General features: G+C 51.2%; 1 protein-coding gene across 14 annotated transcripts in view; it reads right to left on the reverse strand.

The window, feature by feature from the left end:
- PC (pyruvate carboxylase) overlaps window positions 1–18,109 on the reverse strand; it is a 238,139-nt gene that overhangs the window by 126,588 nt on the left and 93,442 nt on the right. For 12 of the 14 annotated variants that reach the window (XM_075939017.1, XM_075939025.1, XM_075939016.1 and 9 more), the window contains 6 exons: window positions 11,219–11,354; window positions 10,571–10,755; window positions 7,931–8,096; window positions 7,327–7,472; window positions 3,942–4,059; window positions 3,475–3,626 (listed from right to left, as the gene is read on the reverse strand). In XM_075939017.1, the coding sequence (XP_075795132.1) occupies window positions 3,475–3,626; window positions 3,942–4,059; window positions 7,327–7,472; window positions 7,931–8,096; window positions 10,571–10,755; window positions 11,219–11,354 (903 nt within the window). Of the gene's footprint in view, window positions 1–3,474; window positions 3,627–3,941; window positions 4,060–7,326; window positions 7,473–7,930; window positions 8,097–10,570; window positions 10,756–11,218; window positions 11,355–11,502; window positions 11,522–13,361; window positions 13,544–18,109 lie in introns of those variants that run through there. The other 2 variants (XM_075939024.1, XM_075939022.1) reach the window with 2 other exon arrangements.

Genomic DNA, 18,109 nt, shown 5'->3' on the forward strand with positions numbered 1-18,109 from the left:
TTTTCCAAAGGAAAACTGTCCTGCACACATTTTTTTTGAGCAACTGGGCGAGACGCGACCATGACTACTTTAACTGTCCTACTGCATCGTGACAAACACCTGGCATCTCCTGTTCACCAGACTGATGCGTCTGGATTTTGTTGAGAGTTTGTACACAGCCTCGCGTCATGGGCCCTGCTCCAGGCCTTCACACTTTCTCTTTATAGTTTTTTGACAAAATGCCAAAAGATTTCAACAGAAACTGCCTGAGGTGCTCACTGGACCATTAATGTTGATTTTCAATAAGTCTTGGAACACTGGGGAAGTTCCAGGCTGCTGGAAGAAAGCTAATGTTGTGCCAATATATAAGAAGGGTAAATGGGATGACCCAGATAATTATAGGCCTGTCAGTCTGACATTGATCCGGGGCAAGATAATGGAGCAGCTGATTAATAAAGAATTAAAAGACGGAGATGTAATTAATGCCAGTCAACAGGGGTTTATCAAAACCAGATCCTGTCAAACTAATGATATCATCTGACGATGAAATTACAAGTTTTTTAATAAAGGTAAGAATCTTGGTGTTATATGCTTAACCTTGTGGAAGGCATTTGACTGGTACCGCACAATGTTTTGATTAAAAAACTAGAACATATAAAATGAACACGGCCCACATTAAATGGATTAATCGCTCGCTAACTGCTTGGTCTCAAAATGTCATTGTAAACAGGGAATCCTCATCAAACAGGATGTTTCTCGTGGAGTGCCATAGGGATTAGTTCTTGGCCCTGTGCTTGTTAACATTTTTATTAATAACCTGAAAGAAAGCAAAAGCATCACTGGTAAACCTGGAGATGACACAAAAATTGGGGGAGTGATCAAAAACAAAGAATGCAGGTCACAGACACAGAGTGATCTGGATCGCTCGTCAGCCAGACACAAGCACACAATGTGTATCTGCATATGGCTAAATGTAAATGTATACGTCTAGGAACACAGAATACAAGGCCCTACCTACATGGTGGGGACTCAAGTGTGGGAAGCAGGGACTCTGAAAATCTACAGCAGGGGGCAACATCTCCCACACACGCACACACGCGGAGAGCACACTGCTCTGTAGGGGGCAGCAGCAGAGGCCGCTGACAGATTCCATTACCCCAGTTCCCCGCTGCAGGCAGCCTGGCTCTGAGCTGCAGTGGTGATTTACTAAACTGCAGAGAGGAGGAGCGTCCCAATGGGGTACTCAGCACACAAGGATTCAAGAGGTGTGTTCCTATGCAGCAGAGCCAGTGGCTGTACGTTTTTATGTCCGGCCCTACTCTTCCCCCCCGCAAGAGGAAATCCGAGCTGTAGTGTTATCATATGCATTATGGTAGCATGTAGAGTCCCCCTGACATTGGGCTACTCCCAGCCCCACTGCGGTCCTCAGTCTCACCTCTTTATTTTACTCTTGGGATAGTAGCTCTTTGGGGCAGGTGCTGTCACTCAGTGTCTGTACAATGCTGGGCACTCTGGGCCCCGATGTCAGTGTCCGTGCAGCACTCAGCCCAACAATGACCCCTATCCCTGTCAGGGTCTGCACTGAGTGTGGAGTGGGTATGGGAAGAGGTGGGGCTGGGGTGGGGCCTTGAGGAAAGCTGTGGAGTGGGGGCAGGGCCTGGGGCTGAGGTGGGGTGGGGAGTTTTGGGGATCTGTGAAAAATCTGAAATCAAAATTGGAGCCCTTGGGCTGTTAAAGTTTGAGAAGCACTGCTCTGGAAGTGACCATAAAACACCTAACTAGTGGAGTGGATTCCTGACCATGCACCAGCGATACACAGGATGCAATCAGGCTGACAAGCAGAGCCATCAAGTCCCCACAAGGAGATCAGGTGTTCTGGGAATGAATGCCAGCTAATTAAGACACACAGCAGGCCCTGGCTCTGTCAAGATCCATCATTCTCTGTGCATCTCAGATTCAGCTACTCCATCACCAGGGCACCTGCAAATGGCTCTCCTACCAAAAGCGGGTAACAGAGATGGACAGATGGGTCCAAAGTCATCCTTGTGCGGGTACCGTGCTTTGGGGAGATTAGTGAGGGACCCAGGGCCAGCAGCAGGGGTCAGACCCACCCCTGCACTCAGCGGTGGCAGCAGGGGGAAGAAGCAGAGCGAACCGGCAGTCCCAGCCCACTCTGCTCTGCTGGTGAGTTTGGGGACGGTTCCACCCCTTCCCCCAAGTCTCCTCCCCTGAGAGCCGGGTCGCTCCACTTCCTGCTTCCGCTGGTGAGTGGGGGAGGAACTCCTGCTGCAGGGGGAGGCCGTTTGAGGGAAGGGATGGTGGGAAGTGGAGTGGGCTGGGGCCAGATCGTCCCACTTCCTGAGGCTGCTGGTGAGAGCAGGGATGGGCCCAGCCCCCGCTAATTCCCTGAGCTGCGTTGCTTGGGGGAGGGGGCTTGGGGAAAGAAGTGGAGAGGGAGTGAGGAGGGGCAGAGCAGGGGCAGGGGTCGGGGCAGGAAGAGGTGGGGTGAGGGCAGAGTGGGTGAGCGTTTGGGGGATGGGGCAGGGGTGGGAAGAGGTGGAGCAGGGCAAGGCCTGTGATGGAGTTGAGGGGTTATCCTGGTCCCAGACCCAATTATGGATGGCCCTGGAAGGGCCCCAACCCACAGCATGGGCTCCTGAATCCAGCAAGCGTCAGCCGGGAACAGTTCGAGACACCCTGGTCCAATGGACAAGGGCATTGAGCTGGGGTCTGGGTTACTGCTCGTTTCCCGTCTGTCTGTCTGGAGAAGCACCTAGGAGCCCTCGCATGACCCAAGCCCCCCGTGTGCTAGATGCACAGAGCAGAGAGAGAGTTTCTGCCCCCCAGGGGCTTCCAGCCTAACCATGAGGCAAGAGACAAGAGACAGACGGGCAAGTACAAGTAAGCAGTGAGGCACGACAGGCAGTGGGATCAGGGCCAGCAGCGTAACCAATGGTGAGCTTCCCATGGGCATCCAGGGGAGAGTTGTGCAGAGAGATGTGACCGTGGATAACAAGGTAGCTCCCCAGACCTATTCCTGGTTCTGGGGGGAGAGTGGGGTCTAGTGGTCAGAGCAACGGGACTGGGAATCTGGACTCTATTCTCAGCTCTTACAGTGATGGGAAACTGAGGCGCAAAGAGCCAGGAAAAGTCCTGATACCCATCCACTTCTGTCCTAACTACCTTACTGCACACTCCTCCCAGAAATGTTGGATCCCAGACCGATACTCTAGATAGGGGATTACACCCCCTCCCGAAGAAAGCAATCGTGTTTAGACAGAACGGAAATAATTTTGTACTTCACAAAGGACCAGTGGTGAGACACATGATATCAGACAGTTGGCATCTCAAAGGCTCCTAATTAACAATTAACCCACAACTCCCCTGCCCTTGTCCCGATCCACAGCCTTGTGTTATCCCAGCTCTGAGCGCCGCACACACACAGCTGTGCCAATGCCCTTCTGTCCCAGCCCAGAAACCCAGGGTGGCTCATACCTGCTTGGCCAGTTTGACGGCATCATTGGTGAGTTTGGAACGGAGCTGGGAGTCTAGGTGAGCTGCCGGGGCAATCTCCACGACCTTTTGGTGCCGCCTCTGGATGGAGCAGTCCCGCTCGTAAAGGTGCACCACATTCCCATACTTGTCCCCTGCAGAGAGGGGAAGGTCAATGCTGTATCCCTTCCACTGACTGGGGACCGTTGGTCACAGGTAGAAGAGACCTGAGGCAGGCAACACCCAACCAATGTCCTCCAACCTTGGGGCTGGATCAGAGCCAGCATGCCCTAATGGGGAAAGGCCCTGCATCCCATTCCCTGCCCCCAAGTCAGCCACTCCCCCTGCCCTGGGACTGGCACACAGCTGGTGCCTCCTAGAGGAGAAAAACCCTGTGTCCCATCCCAGCCCCCGCCCACACCTCCCGCTCTGGGACTGGATCAGACAGGCAGAGGGATATTGAGGCTCACCCAGGATCTGGACCTCAATGTGTCTTGGCTTCTCGACGAACTTCTCCACAAAGAGAGCTCCGTTCCCAAAAGCAGCTAGTGCCTCTGAGAACGCCCGGGTGTAATTCTCCTCCAACTCCTGCAGGGGGCAGATAGGTGAAAAATTGACTCTGCAGCATGGCCTAGCATTTGACTAGGACTTGGGACCCCTGAGTTCTAGTCTCTGGGAAAGCACTGAGGTCTGGTGGGCAGGGGTAAGGTGGCTGGGAGTGAGGTCTGCTGGGCTCTAGTCCCAGTTTTCCCACCAAATTACTGGTGATCTTTGGAAAATTATGAGTTTGAAGCTCCCATTGTCCTTTGTGTTGCAATAATCCCTGACCTGAAACCTCAGAGTTTAAAAAGACACAGGATGGCAGGGGAAACTGAGGCACCAAGAAGGAAAGGGGCCTGCCCAAGTTCCACACCAGAGCCAGGGAGAGAACCTAGGCATCCTGCCTCCTATTCCAAGACCAAGGTTCCCTCTCATTTTGTCTATCCGAGCGCAGAATAAATTTTGTTGTGTGTGCCAAAGCATGTAAAAATGTGCACCACAAGTAGAAACACATGTTGCTGGCTGTGGGCACTATGAGTGTCCTGCTAATCAGCCGGGGTGACATCTGAATCTCTCTTGGGTGGTCACCCAAACAGTTAGCTTACAAGGAGCACTGTCCAGGACCCATGCTGCCACTTTGAAGGTAAGGTCCCTTCAGTCCCTGATACCTCCCACTTTGGAGCAAGGGGCACCTCTTTCTCTGCTGTGCAATAGAGTTAGTCTGCCAGGGAGTGCAGAGACGTCACCCTTCCTGTACACTCTTCATGCAGCCTCAGGGTTTTCTCAGCTTTAGGATGAGAGCTGAGACAAAGCAGCCCAGGCAGTGCTGAGAGTAGCAGGAAGTTTTTACCATATCTTTGTATACAGTAGGGATGTCAATGTGTAGTTGACTACACCAGGAATGGCCAACCCGTTGAGAGCCAAAATAGCAGTGGACAGAGTGCAAGGAGCCACGTACTGGGGCGGAAAATTGTTGAGAAAAAAAAGAAACGCGCCGGGAGAAAATAGGTGCTGGTATACCATCCCAGGGACGGGGCTCCAAGCTGGACAATGTTGAAATCAACCCCTCCAAAAAACCCCAAGCCTCACTAATGTGGTCCCCAACTGTGCTAGTGGAGGCAAGGGACAGAGTGCTGGGGCAAGGTGCTGGTGGGTGCTGGTGTGGGGGGTCTGGCCAGGGGGAGGGGACAGGACAGCTCAGCTGGTACCTGGAGATCCCGGCTGCTCTTCCCCTCCCCTCTCCTCCCTTCCCCTCCCATAAACAGCTGGTGCGCTTCCTGAAACACCAGGTCTGTCGCTTGGCCCTTCCCCCTGCTGCCTGCCTGTGCAGGATGTGTGTGTGTGTAGGAGTCCCGGGACTGCATGCCAGCTCCAACTTCTCAGGAAGCGCATGCTCTTCCTCTGCTCCCCATGACAGCCATGTTCTTCCTGAGAAGTTGCAGCTGGCGTGCAGTACCAGGATTCCTACTCCCTCCTGCCCCTCTAACCCAATTCGCCCCCTTTTCCCTCCCCTCCCCCAGAGCCAGCCCCCTATCCCCACTCTAACCCAATCCCCTTCTCCTCCCCCAGAGCCAGGCCTCCCTCCCGGCTCTAACCCAATCCCCCTCCTCACAACCTTATGCCTGGGTCCCAGAGCCAGAGCCAGAGCTGCTGCTACCACCACACGCATTTCCCCAGGCACTGGGGCGTGTGCTCTGAACGGCCGGCTTTGAGCATGTGCTGGCTGGGACGCCATGCGCACCCTCCCTCCCCACCCAATCCAACTCCCCTCTCCTTCCACAGAGCCAGACACCTCTCTTCCCCGCTGTAACCCAATCCCCCTCCCCGCAACCTCATGCCCGGGTCTTGGAACAGAGCTGCTGCTGCTGCCGCTACTCCCCAGGTGCTGCATGCATGCACTGAGCAGCTGGCTTTGAGTGTGTGCTGGCCAGGATGCTGGGACGCCATGCGCTCCCCCCTCCCAACCCAATCTCCCTTCCCTCCCTTCTCCAGAGCCAGGCATCTCCCTCCAGCTCTAACCCAATCCTCCCTCCCCCCAACCTTATGCCCAGGTGCCGGAGCTGGAGGTGCCGCTGCACCTGGAGCCGGAGCTGGAGGCGCTGCTGCCACCACCACCGCCTGTGCTCAGCGGCCGGCTGCTAGCGTGTGCAGGCTGGGATGCTGAGTGCGACCCGGCCTGCACGTGCAGGATATGAAAGTGCACTGGGGGCCATGAGCAGAACGGCACGGGCCGTGAGCACGCATGTGGCTCAGAGCAGCCCGCCGTGAGACCGGCTGACCTGAGTGATTCCAGGTTTGTCTCGGTTCTGTCAGGAGCCACAATTTTTTCCTTGTGGCTTGCGAGCTGCAGGTTGACCACTTCTGGACTTCACAATTAACCAATAAGCCTGGCCTTATCGGTTAATCCTGTCGACTACAGGCATGACCCTCTCTTGCTACCTCTATATTAGAAGTGGGGGAGGCGGGAGCCAGCTTTAAGCTGTCTCCCCACAAGCACCAGTTCTGCCTGCCTTCCCCCGCTGAGCTGCCCCCTCTGTTAGAGAGGCAGCAGCATGGAGGGTAGGGAGGTGGGGGCAGGCAGGAGCTGATACAGGTGGGAAGCTGGCTTGTAAGCTGATTCTCTGTTCATGCCAGCTCCTCCTACAGAGGCAGGGAGGGGTGAGAGGGGGCAGGCAGGAGCTAATGCTGGAGGAAGCCAGCCTACCAGCTCCATGGTGCTGCCTCTGCGGGGGGGGGGGGGGGGGGGGGGGGGGGGGGGGGGGGGGGGGGGGGGGGGGAGAGAATCCGAGCTCCCTTTGGACAGGGCTTGCTTCCAACCCCACCTCCGGGGACTATCAAATAATCGTGTAACTGCTAAAATGTGATGTGGTTACACGACTATTCAACTACACGCCATCTAACATCCCTCGTATACAGCTTCCATTGCCAATGAAAGGTTTAGCGTGGAACCCACTGCTCAAAAGTAAGCTACTGCCTCTGTTTTTGCCACCCAGTGACCTCCAGGAGAAACATTAAAGAGATGTTGCTTCTCTCTGGCAAGGGGGTGCAGAGATGGCAGATACCTGGGAGATGGCTCTTGGGCGCAGGGGTCTGGCACAGGGACATGCAAAACCAGCACTGCAGCTGGACAGTTGGTTTCCACATGTGATGCACAGGAGAAGACTCTTGTGCCACTAATGTGCCAGTCAAACAGCCAACTTGCTACAGCTACAGGAGCAGAAGCTGCAGTTGCCACTGACACTCAGCAGAAGAGGCGGCCAGGACGCCAGAAGGGTATTAAGGGTGGGTGCGTCTTTGCTCTGCAATGAATGGTACCTCATAGCTGCGCACGACCCTCATGCCTCGTCCACCTCCGCCATATGCAGCTTTGAAGATGATGGGGAAGCCATACTTATTGGAGAACTCATGGGCCTCACTGAGAGATGATATTGGGGAGTCGGTGCCCGGCACCACAGGGACCCCTAGGAGAGAGCAAACACAGGCATGTCATTCCCAGCTCTGCCACTGACCTTGGGCAAATCCCAGCCCCGCTCAGTGCCTCAGTTTCCCCTTCCATCCTTTGTCTAGTTAGAGTATGAGCTGTTCAGAGCAGGACTGCCTCTGTGTCTGCACAGCACCCAATACAACATGGGCCTGATTAAAATTGGGTTCTATGCAGTGACCACCGCTACTGGGGTTCCAGTATATTCAGGACTCTAGACACTACTGTGATAAACGCACTGAGAGTGGATTGCCCCAGGCTACACAGTGAGTTACTAGCAGAGCCATCTGGGATGCAGCACCCCCAACAGCTCAATGCCCCAAGCTCCAGTCAGGGGTCAGCCCTGCCTAGAAGGAAGAGCACCCCATCCTTGCGGCCCACCACCTCCTAGCATCACACTGGGGCCAACACTGGCTGAGAGGGGAGAGCGCCCCCTACCTGCAGCAATGGCGATGGCACGGGCTTCCACCTTGTCACCCATCTGGCGTACCACTTCTGGGCTGGGGCCGATGAAGCGTACTCCAGCCTCATTGCAAGCCTGGGCAAAGTCTGAGCGCTCTGACAGGAAGCCATAGCCGGGGTGAATAGCATCCACTTCATTCTCCTAGGGGAGCAGACACAAGGGAAGAGTCATCAGAGAAATGTCTCACTGGCCTCTTTAAAACCCACAGGCCTTCAAGTGCCCAGAAGATTAGGGAAACTGAGCATGGCAAAGAGCCAGTTGATTGCAGAAGCAGGAACAGAACCCAGGAGATCTGGCACCTAGCTCCCTGCAGTGTAACCTACCAAGCCCCATTTCCTTTCCAGAGTCAAGTACACACTACCTAGTCCAAGCCCCAATCCAGTCTAATTTTGTAAATATTAATCATAATCAGGGCTGTCAATTCACAGCAGTTAACTCAAGCAATTAATGTGAAACAAATTCATTAGATAAAACAAAAGTTGTGATTAATCACAGTTTTAATTAAACAATAATAGAATACCAATTTGCATTTATTATACCTATCTTGGGTATTTTTCTACATTTTCAAATATATTGATTTCAATGACAACACAGATGATAAAGTGTACAGTGCTCACTTTACATTACAACAGTGCCATGTGAGCGCATGTTCTCGCTTTCATGTGACACTGTAAATAAGAAGCAGGCAGCATTATCTTCCATAAATGTGAACAAACTTACTTATCCTAGTACTTGGCTGAACACACTGAGTAGACACGTAAACTCTAAAGTTTTACATTGTTTATATTAATTACTAATAATTAATATATAACAATATAACAATTGTATAATAACTGACTATAGATTCGAGAGTTTGTCTGTCTGTCTGTCTGTGTTTGTTTGTTCAAGAACTCCTCCTAAACGATAAAAGCTAGGACCACCAAATTCGGTATACAGCTTCCTCTTACCGTAACTTAAAGCAACGTCAGGGTTTGGTTGTGCCAGGATAATGGGATGTGTCTAGAATAGGACTGCTTCTCAGAAAACCATATAGAAAAGAGAAACACACACCAGGTAGGTGAAAGGGGCTGGCTGAGGGTGCCTACGCCTGGGACTGCTCAGCCTCCAGCCTCCCACTCTCCAGGTGCCCATTAGGGAGGACAAGGGGAGCTGAAGTTTCCACCCCAGATTCCTATGGGGATTCTGCGGGCTGGTCCCCTTTGTTAGGGAGCGAGGGGTAAGTGCACAGTTTGCTGTTTTCCTCATTCTGGATGAGGAATTCAAGGGGCAGATGAGCTGTGCACTTTGACCTCATTCCCTGACAGGGACAGGAACGGGAAGATCAAGCAGCCCTAGTACAAATCTCAGCCACACCTCCCTTAGACACATACACATACGCTCCTCTGTCCTGACCCTCTCCTCATCCCCCCCACCCTGACTCCCGCACCCATCACACCCTCAGCCCCCTGCCCTGAGCCCCTCCTCCCCGGACCTGAGCAATGCCAGGTAAATGTGCTAGTTACATACAGTAGTTATGTACAAAAATTCTACATTTGTAAATCTCACATTCACGATAGAGACAGCAGTACAGGGCTTGTATGAGGTGAAATGAAAACTATTATTTCTTTTATCTTTTTTACAGTTCATATATTTGTAATCAAAACTAATCCTATAAAGTGAGCACTGAATACTTCTGTGTGAAATCAAAATATTTGAAAATGTAGAAAATCACCCCAAAATATTTATAATCAAATATTTATTCTGTGATTGCTTAACAGTGTAATTAAAACTATGATTAATCGTAATTTTTTACTCTCACGATTAAATTCAGTTAATTTGTAATAATTTGACAGCCATAATATGATTGTTCATGATCACACTTTGTATTAATTATTAATTGTACCCCCCCCCCCCCGACATTCCCATCTAGGATTGCCAGATGGTCTCCCAAAAAAATAGCGAACACGCGGGCTAAAAATCTGTCGAGCAAAAAAATAAATACATAAATAAATCACTGCCACAAACACACATGCTAAACTTTATTATAAACAGTCTTCATCCTACACCGTCTCTATGTAAAGAGGCTTAGAAGTAACTGTGCAAATGTGCATGCTATTTTCATTGTTTTCTATTCCTCTAAAGCTAAGGCTATAGAAGAATTTAGAAGAACTCGTTTTTATCCTGCAGCTGAAATGATTGTAGAGAACTCCCAGCGCCGATCGCACCCCGCCTCCCAGCCACTCCTCCCACCCCCGCTAGGCTTCTGGGCTTCCGATGCGCCCAGAGCGGCGATCGCGGCCCTGCCTCCCATCTGGGACTCCCAGGCTGGGAGGCGAGGCCACGATTGGCGCTGGGAGCCTGTGATTGCGCAGAAACGTGGCAGGGGCGGCCCCCCAGCCACTCCCCCTGCCAGGCTTCTGCGCAATCACAGGCTCCTAGCGCCAATCGTGGCCCCGCCTCCCAGCCACTCCCCCCGCCCATGCCGGGCTTCTGTCCGATGCGAAGCAAGAAAAATCAGAAAATACTGGACATTGCAGATGTACAGTATTTTCTGATTTTTTTTACCGGACAGAGAGCGCAAATACCGGACTGTCCGGTAGAATACCGGACACCTGGCAACCCTATTCCCATCATACCTTGGCTACTTTGATGATGTCAGGAATGTGCAAATACGCCTGGACGGGGGGCAGTCCCTTCCCAATGAGATAAGCCTCGTCCGCCTTCTGCCTGTGCATGTGCCCTGTGTCCTGCTCGGAATAGACAGCCACCGTCCGGATCCCCAGCTCGGTGCAGGCTCGGAACACCCGGATGGCAATTTCCCCTGCAGCACACACACCAAGGAATGACCCAGAGGGGGTTGGGCATGGAAGGCAAACGAGGGCAACCAGCTGCCGGAGTCTGCAGAGAGCCTGAGCCAATCACGCTGTGAAAGGGAAGCTGCCCCAGCTGCGACTGACACACCAACAATGCCTGAGCAGATCACTCCTGGGAGGGAGCTGACCCACGGCATCTCAATGGGGTGTTTGCTCCCAGACCCCTGCCTGGGGGGCTGTACCGACCCCATCCTAAGGTGACTCGGTGTAGGGAAGGAGGGGCTTAGGCCCCTGACTCAAGGCTTCTGGGATAGTATGGGTGGGGACCTGCTTCCAGTGCGGGTACTCTGGGAGGGGACACGCTATGTCACTGTCCTGGGGGCCATGGGTTAGGGTGGGGCCTTAGCAAGGCAACAGGGCCACAGAGTAGTCGCTGGGATCTGCAGCAATGGGGCTGGGTACATCTCTTACCTCTGTTGGCCACCATGACTTTCTTGATGGGCTTGTACTCCACCCGCTGGGTGCTCTGGAAGGCGGCATGGATCAGGGAGAGGCGCCTGATGCCCAGGAACCCCAGGCCTCCTCTCACAAAACACAGCTGCAGCATCTGGGGAGAGACAAATAGAGCCGGCACATCAGGGTGATACAAAGGGCAGCACATGCAGGGGACAGGCCCCCCACTGCAAAGGCTCCCAGACAGCGGGGGTAGGGCTGGGAGAAGATCTCCCTGCCTCAGTGGCTGGGTATAAACACACCAGGGAAAGGGCTCTCTTCTGCCAGATGCTTGCCCAACCGTGGTCTCTTGCAGCCAGATCCCCACCTAATCAAAGGCAAAAGAGCTATTTGCAGCCCCGGAGGAGATCTCATTGGCACTAGTGCCTTGCAGGTGAATGGGTATGAATTCTGACTTTGGATGAATGGGTCCAAATTCCGAGTGACCCTCGTGATATTTCAACTTATGATGATTGCGTGCAGCGGTGCCTAAAGGACCCACCCAAAACCAGGGCCTCCACTCTGCCAGACGCTGCACAACCCATCAGCGGCACAAACCCAGAGATCAAGGACTCCCTTGTACTAGGTGCCGTGCAGACCCTGACAGTGATCAGGACCCTGCTGTGCTGCAAGAAGGCTAAGGAAAATGGGGGAAACACAGAGCCCCTCGCATGACAGAGAAGGAGGAGTTGCAGGAAGTGCCTGAAATAGAAGCAGATGGTTGGGTGGCCCCCAAAGAGCACAGAGGCAATGGAGGGCTGTAAGATGGAGGGCTGTAAGATGCCGAGCTGGGTGCAATGGTCCAGACCAGACCAGCCTACAGAACGCGCAACCCTTGCCTGAGGCCCTGTCTGCAGCTAGCACATGCCTTGTGATTAAACAGGGAAGTGGTAAAAAAATCACAGGAGTTTTGCAGCAGATTTATTTTTACAGTCGAAAATCAACAGCGCCTCCAACGCACAAGCCCCAAATTAACTTTCAGGTGTCATCAGACTCTGTGCTGGCTCCTCCCCGCCTCCTCCCCGGTCGGGTCCTTGGAAAGGAGACAAGTGGAATGGAGGAGACGCGAACCCAGCAAAGGCAGAGTGGCACCATGGTCTGGATAATACTGTCTGGGCCTGGGTGTGTGGGAGAGAACTGGGCGGAAGAGGAATGGGATATGAGCCTTTGTCCTTCAGGGGGTACTGGTTCCAGTCTGGCTCCATAGCAGGGGACTGGCTGGCTATGGGGAGTGGGGAATGGAATATGGGCTCTTTCCGCTCTGGGGGTGCCATCTCGGATATGGCCCCAGCTGGCTCAGAGGGGTGGGGACTGGGGAACAGAACAGGGGCCTTTTCCCTCTAGAGGGCACCGGCTCTGATCTGGCACCAGGTGAGGGACTGCCTGGGTACTACTCACTCCCCGGGGAAGGGGATAGGCACAGATCCCCTCTTCTCTGCAGGAACACATGGGCCATGCAGTGCATTTTTATGAGCCTCTCCTTAGGAAGCAGGTTTCCCTGCTCTCAGGTCGTTCTTGTGGCGCTTTCTCTACAATGGGTCTAAATACACACCCCAGTGCTGGACAGCACCCAAAGGCCCCTTTTCGGGAGAGCAGGGAGGGCAGCAGCTGTGCGCACTGGGATGTGGTTTGCTTTTCCTCCCATTCCCCTGTCAGGGAATGAGAGGAAAGTACTTGGATTCTGTGAATTACTTCTCTGCCCCCTCCCTTCACTAGCCAGGAGTGAGAAGCATGCATAGAAGCCATATACTTTCCCCTTACTCCCTAATAGTCAGGGGAATTGGAAGAAAAGCAAGCGGTGTCCCAGTACACACAGCTGCTGCCCTAACCCACCCCCCTCCCCCACTCCCCTGAAACAGCACCCTTGACAGTACCAGTGTCACATATACAGAGGTGATGCCACTTTCCACTCCTGCTCAGCCTCCCACTGATCCACCCCAGGCTCATGTGAGATCTCAGCCCTCACATTATAACAGAAGCTCATGGAGCAGATGGTTTCCACCAGAATTTGAGCCCATTCTGGAGACCCTGTATTCCAGGTCCTGCCCTGTCCTGTATCTAGCACCTGATGTACCCTGTACCTTGGAAGTACGACTCTGCCTCAGACTGTATATGAGCCCACCTTGTTGGAATGAGCCTAGGCTCCCAAACGACTGAGCTCCCTCTGTGCAGCTCACCCCTTCACCATTGGTCTTCCCTGCTCTGCCGAGCTTTGCGCCAGCTGCAAACTTTACCATGTCCTGGTAGTGACTGTGTGAGCCCCAACATTGTTTCAGGAGTGCACAGCTGGCTGGTGTCCCTGCACTGCAAAGCCAGACACACAAAAGTCATGAGTCAGGGCGCTTCAAATCATGAAATCAGCTCAAAAAGCAGGAGATGTTTTACAAGAATAAATATCCTGCTCTTTTAACTTTGCCTTCAGGGGTCCCGTTTGCAAGCTTTTCTTCCTAAACACAAGGGCCAGAAACTTGCTTTGAAATTAAAAAACGATAGGCTCACATGCCTTCAGGAGCCAATGATTTAAGAAAACACCCCAAGTAGGTGATGGGTTGGTTGATCACAGTCTAGAAGTATCTACAGGAGGAATACATACTTGATAACAGAAGGCTCTTCAGTCTAGCAGCCTAACAAGATCCAACAGCTGCAATTAGAAGCTGGACAAATTTAGACAAGGAATAATAAGGTGTTTGGGGTTGTTGGGTTTTTTTTTTTTTTTTTACAGTGAGGGGAATTAACCATTGGAACAATTTACCAACGGATGTAGTTGATTCTTTATCACTGGCCATTTTTAAACCAACTTGTGACATTTTTCTAAAAGATCTGCTCTAGTTCAAAAGGGAATTAATTTACGGCAGTCCTATGAGCTGGTTTGCAGGAAGTCTGACTAGCTGGTCACAGCAGTCCCTCTGAAATATCGCCAGTGTTGGCAGTAATATTATAACCACGATGATGCTCGGGTCCATTTCAGAGTCACTGCTTTCCCCCATTGGGTAGTGTTCCATCAAGCCACACAATGGGCCAGGAGACAGCTTCATCAGAGAGCAAACTGTGATGGAAATAATGTTAGCAAATCGTCTGATCTCCTGGAGGCAAAATAGCAAAAAGTGCCTTCTTTCGTCTAATTAAGTACAAAACGCAGATGAAAAGAAAAGCCCAGAACTTGTTTCCTCTGGCTTCTTTGGGCGTCAGGAGGGTAGAAAGTGATTGCAAACTCCTTCAAATCTCTATTAACGAGATTTTCGCCAGGCTCTAGGCATGCCGGGAGCAACACAGTGTACAATTCTATCTGCCTTAGATCTGCTTTCCTACTTTGGCTTTTTCTGCACAGATCTAATGCTTTACAAAAGCTCACCCAGTGTAAAGGAATTTCAGGAAGAGAAACGGATATTGGATTGGAATTTACAGAGAGAGAATTTCAATTAAAAAGCCCACAAACCACAGACACTGTTATGGCTAACACTCAGATCCAGGAGCCAGGACACATGGGTTCTGTTCACAGCCAACTACTCCTCTCATAGAATCATAACCACGTAGGCTCCAAAGATCTTCACATCCAGCTCCCTGTGCTGAGGCAAGACTAACCCTCGAGCCTCCCTGACTGGTGTCCATCCAGCCTTTTCTTTAAAATCTCCAGTGACTGTCTGGGGATATACAAATCCCTCAGAGCCCTACTGCAGAGCTTAACTGCCTTTAGAGTCAGAACATTTTTCCTAATATCTAACCTAGCTCTCCCTTGCTGCAGATTAAGCCCATTAGGGTATGTCTACACTAGCCCCCAGTTCGAACTAGTCCTTAGTTCCATGAGGAGTAACAGTTAATTCGAACTAAGGACGGGAACATGCAAATAAAGCCTGGGATATTTAAATCCCGGGCTTCATTTGCAACTTCGAATGCCTATATTAGCCTCCCTAGTTCGAACTAGGGGGCTAGTGTAGACATACCCTTACTTCTTGTCCTGCCTGCAGTGGACTGGAGAACACAATTGGCCACAGTCCTCTTTTATAGCAGCTCTGAACATATCTGAAGATTCATATCAAATCTCTCTTCATTCTCTTTTCTCAGGACAATATGCCAAGTGTTTAACCTTTCCCCATAGATCAGCTTATCTTTGAAACCTTTTTCATTTGCATTGCTCTCCCCAGACTCTCTTAAATGTATCCACAACTATTGTACTTGTGGCCGGTGCAGTGCCCTACCATCTTTCCAATTTGGGTAGAGCACTGCACTGGCCATAAGTACACTGGGAGTCTATTCCCAGCTCTGCCCATGACCCTAGGCATCCATGGACGGTCCTCTCTCTGTGCCTCTATTCCCCCTGAACTCTTTGTCTGTTTAGAATGTGAGCTCTTCGGGATGGAGGCTGCCTCTCCTGTGCCCCACCCTGATCTTGGCTGGGATCTGTGCAGCACCTGTCACAGTGAGGGGCCCAAAGTTCTCATTTGGCACCATAAAACACTACAATAATGGCAGACAGATACAAGGACGGTATGAAAGAGCCCAGGCCTCCATGGATGGGTTCAGTGTCAATACTGCCCACTGGATGAGCACTTGCCATTTCAGGCAGACCCATCTTTGTTCTGTTAAGCTGCAGGGTCAGCTGTCAATATCGCTGATGTTGATAGGAGAACACTGTAAACAGGGCCCTGCAAATGAAATTAATATGTGGAAGGTTTAAAACAAACAAAAGGAAATTTTTCTTCACGCAGTGCAGTCAGCCTGTGGAACTCCTTGCCACAGGACGTTGTGAAGACCAGGACTTTAACATGGTTCAGGAAAAAAACTAGATAAATTCATGCAGGTTAGGTCCATCAACAGCTATTAGCCAGGATGGGTAGGAATGGTGTCCCTAGCCTCTGTCAGATGCTGGGAATGGGCGACAGGAGAAGGATCACTTGATGATTCCCTGTTCTGTTCACTCCCTCTGGGGCCTCTGGTATTGGCCACTGTCGGCAGACAGGACACTGGGCTAGATGGAACTTTGGTCTGACTCAGTACGGCTGTTCTTATGTTATATTCTTATGCAATGAGCCGTTTCTTAATGCCATCATTTAGGGCTTTCAATTCCTCTCTTTCCCTGAACCCCCAGTGTCATCTGTACAGATGAGCAAAGAGGGACCATTCAAAGTGTCTGATTTCCCTGAAGCTCCTGAACTGAGACAGTTCACCAGAGAAATGAAGTGCGATAAAACAATCAGCCGGTGCTGGCAGAGCCAACGCAACAGCATAAGGGAAGTGCTCAGATAGGTCACCCATCCTGCCAGGACGAGAACACCCCCCACATACATGTCAGCCGTGGGATGCAGGCAGGCCGCTCCCTGCATGACCAGTAGCTGCCTTCTGTGGATCCTTAGCTTTGCCCATTCCTTCTCCAACCAGCTACACTTGGGCAAGCAGAAGATCCAGCTTCAATCGCCTGAATCTGGCTAATGCGCCATTGTTGGTTTCCAAAAATATGGCTTTGCGGGAGAAGGGGACAAGCCAGGCTTTGGTCATGGTCTGCCCGCTGGCACATACACAAGTGACAGTGGTATGGCACAGAGTGGGATCTATTAAGCAGCACAGCTCTGGATAGCAATGAGCTAGGCTAGAAATCTCATTACTGTATGTTCTGCACTGAATGCAAAGCCAAGCTGGGTTGTACAGATTCAGCGAAACATCTGGCTCCAGTTGAGCCAGCCAGATCGGATAAGGGTGCCCCACCGCTATCCATAGAAATGATTTGAGGACTGGAAAATAAGGCCTTACAGTGAGAGACACAACGAGCTCCAGCTGTTTAGCTCCTCAAAGAGAAGATCAAGAGGTGACTTGATTACAGTGTATAAGGACCTTCATGGGAAGAAAATCCTTCTGGGTACTCAAGGGCTCTTTAATCTAGCAGAGAGAGAGGCAGACCAAGAAGAATCAATGGCTGGAAGTTAAAGCCAGATGCAGTCACATTAGGAATAGGACCCACAAGTCCTATTAACATTGTGGGAGATTATCTATTGGAACAGACCCGCACGGGAAGTGGTGGATTTTCCATCTCTCGATGGCTTCAGACCCAGAATAGAAGCCTTTCTGGAAGATGCTTTATTCTGGCACAAGTCAGTGGGCTCAGTGCAGAGGTGACATTCTCTGGTCCATGTTTTACAGGAGGTGAGAGCAGAGGATCTAATGGACCCTTTTGGCATTAAAAATGCCCGAGTCCAGTTTCCAACCCAGAAAGGTGGAAATATTGTCTTTATCAATGACATTAGCACATTTTAAGTACCGTATTTTCTGGCGTATAAGACGACTTTTTATACTAAAAAACATCCCCCAAAAATCGGGGGTCATCTTATACACCGGGTATAAACATACTATAGCTTCGGCTACATACAGAACATCCCTATTATTACCTTTTAGCCCGCTGGATGTGCCCTAATACAGTACTGTAGCTTCGGCTACATACAGAACGTCCCTGTGCTGATTCTGTATGTACCGCGCTGAGCCAATCACGGCAAGCGGTGTCATCTATTAATGCATACAAAGCCTGCTCGGATTGGCTGAGTCAGAGAGGCGGGCTATTACAACCTTTGCCAATCCAAGCAGGCTTTGTATGAACATGATGAGGATTTTGAAGGATTTTAAGTACCGGTAAGTCAAAACCATTTTAATTAAAATTCTTTAAATCAAATCTGATGTTATTAAATGCTGTTGCCTCGGAAGGGGGGGTAGTCTTATACAGCGAGTATAGGCCAAAACCTATGTTTTAACTGGAAAATTAGGGGGTCGTCTTATACGCCCAGTCGCCTTATACACCGGAAAATACGGTAACTAAAATTATGGTAAATTCCAAGGTGGTTTGTAGCTCTTATATTTAGTTGCAGATCATGGTGATCACTGTGGGAA

This window comes from Pelodiscus sinensis, chromosome 11 (genome assembly GCF_049634645.1).
Source record: "Pelodiscus sinensis isolate JC-2024 chromosome 11, ASM4963464v1, whole genome shotgun sequence".
NCBI classification, from domain to species: domain Eukaryota; kingdom Metazoa; phylum Chordata; order Testudines; family Trionychidae; genus Pelodiscus; species Pelodiscus sinensis.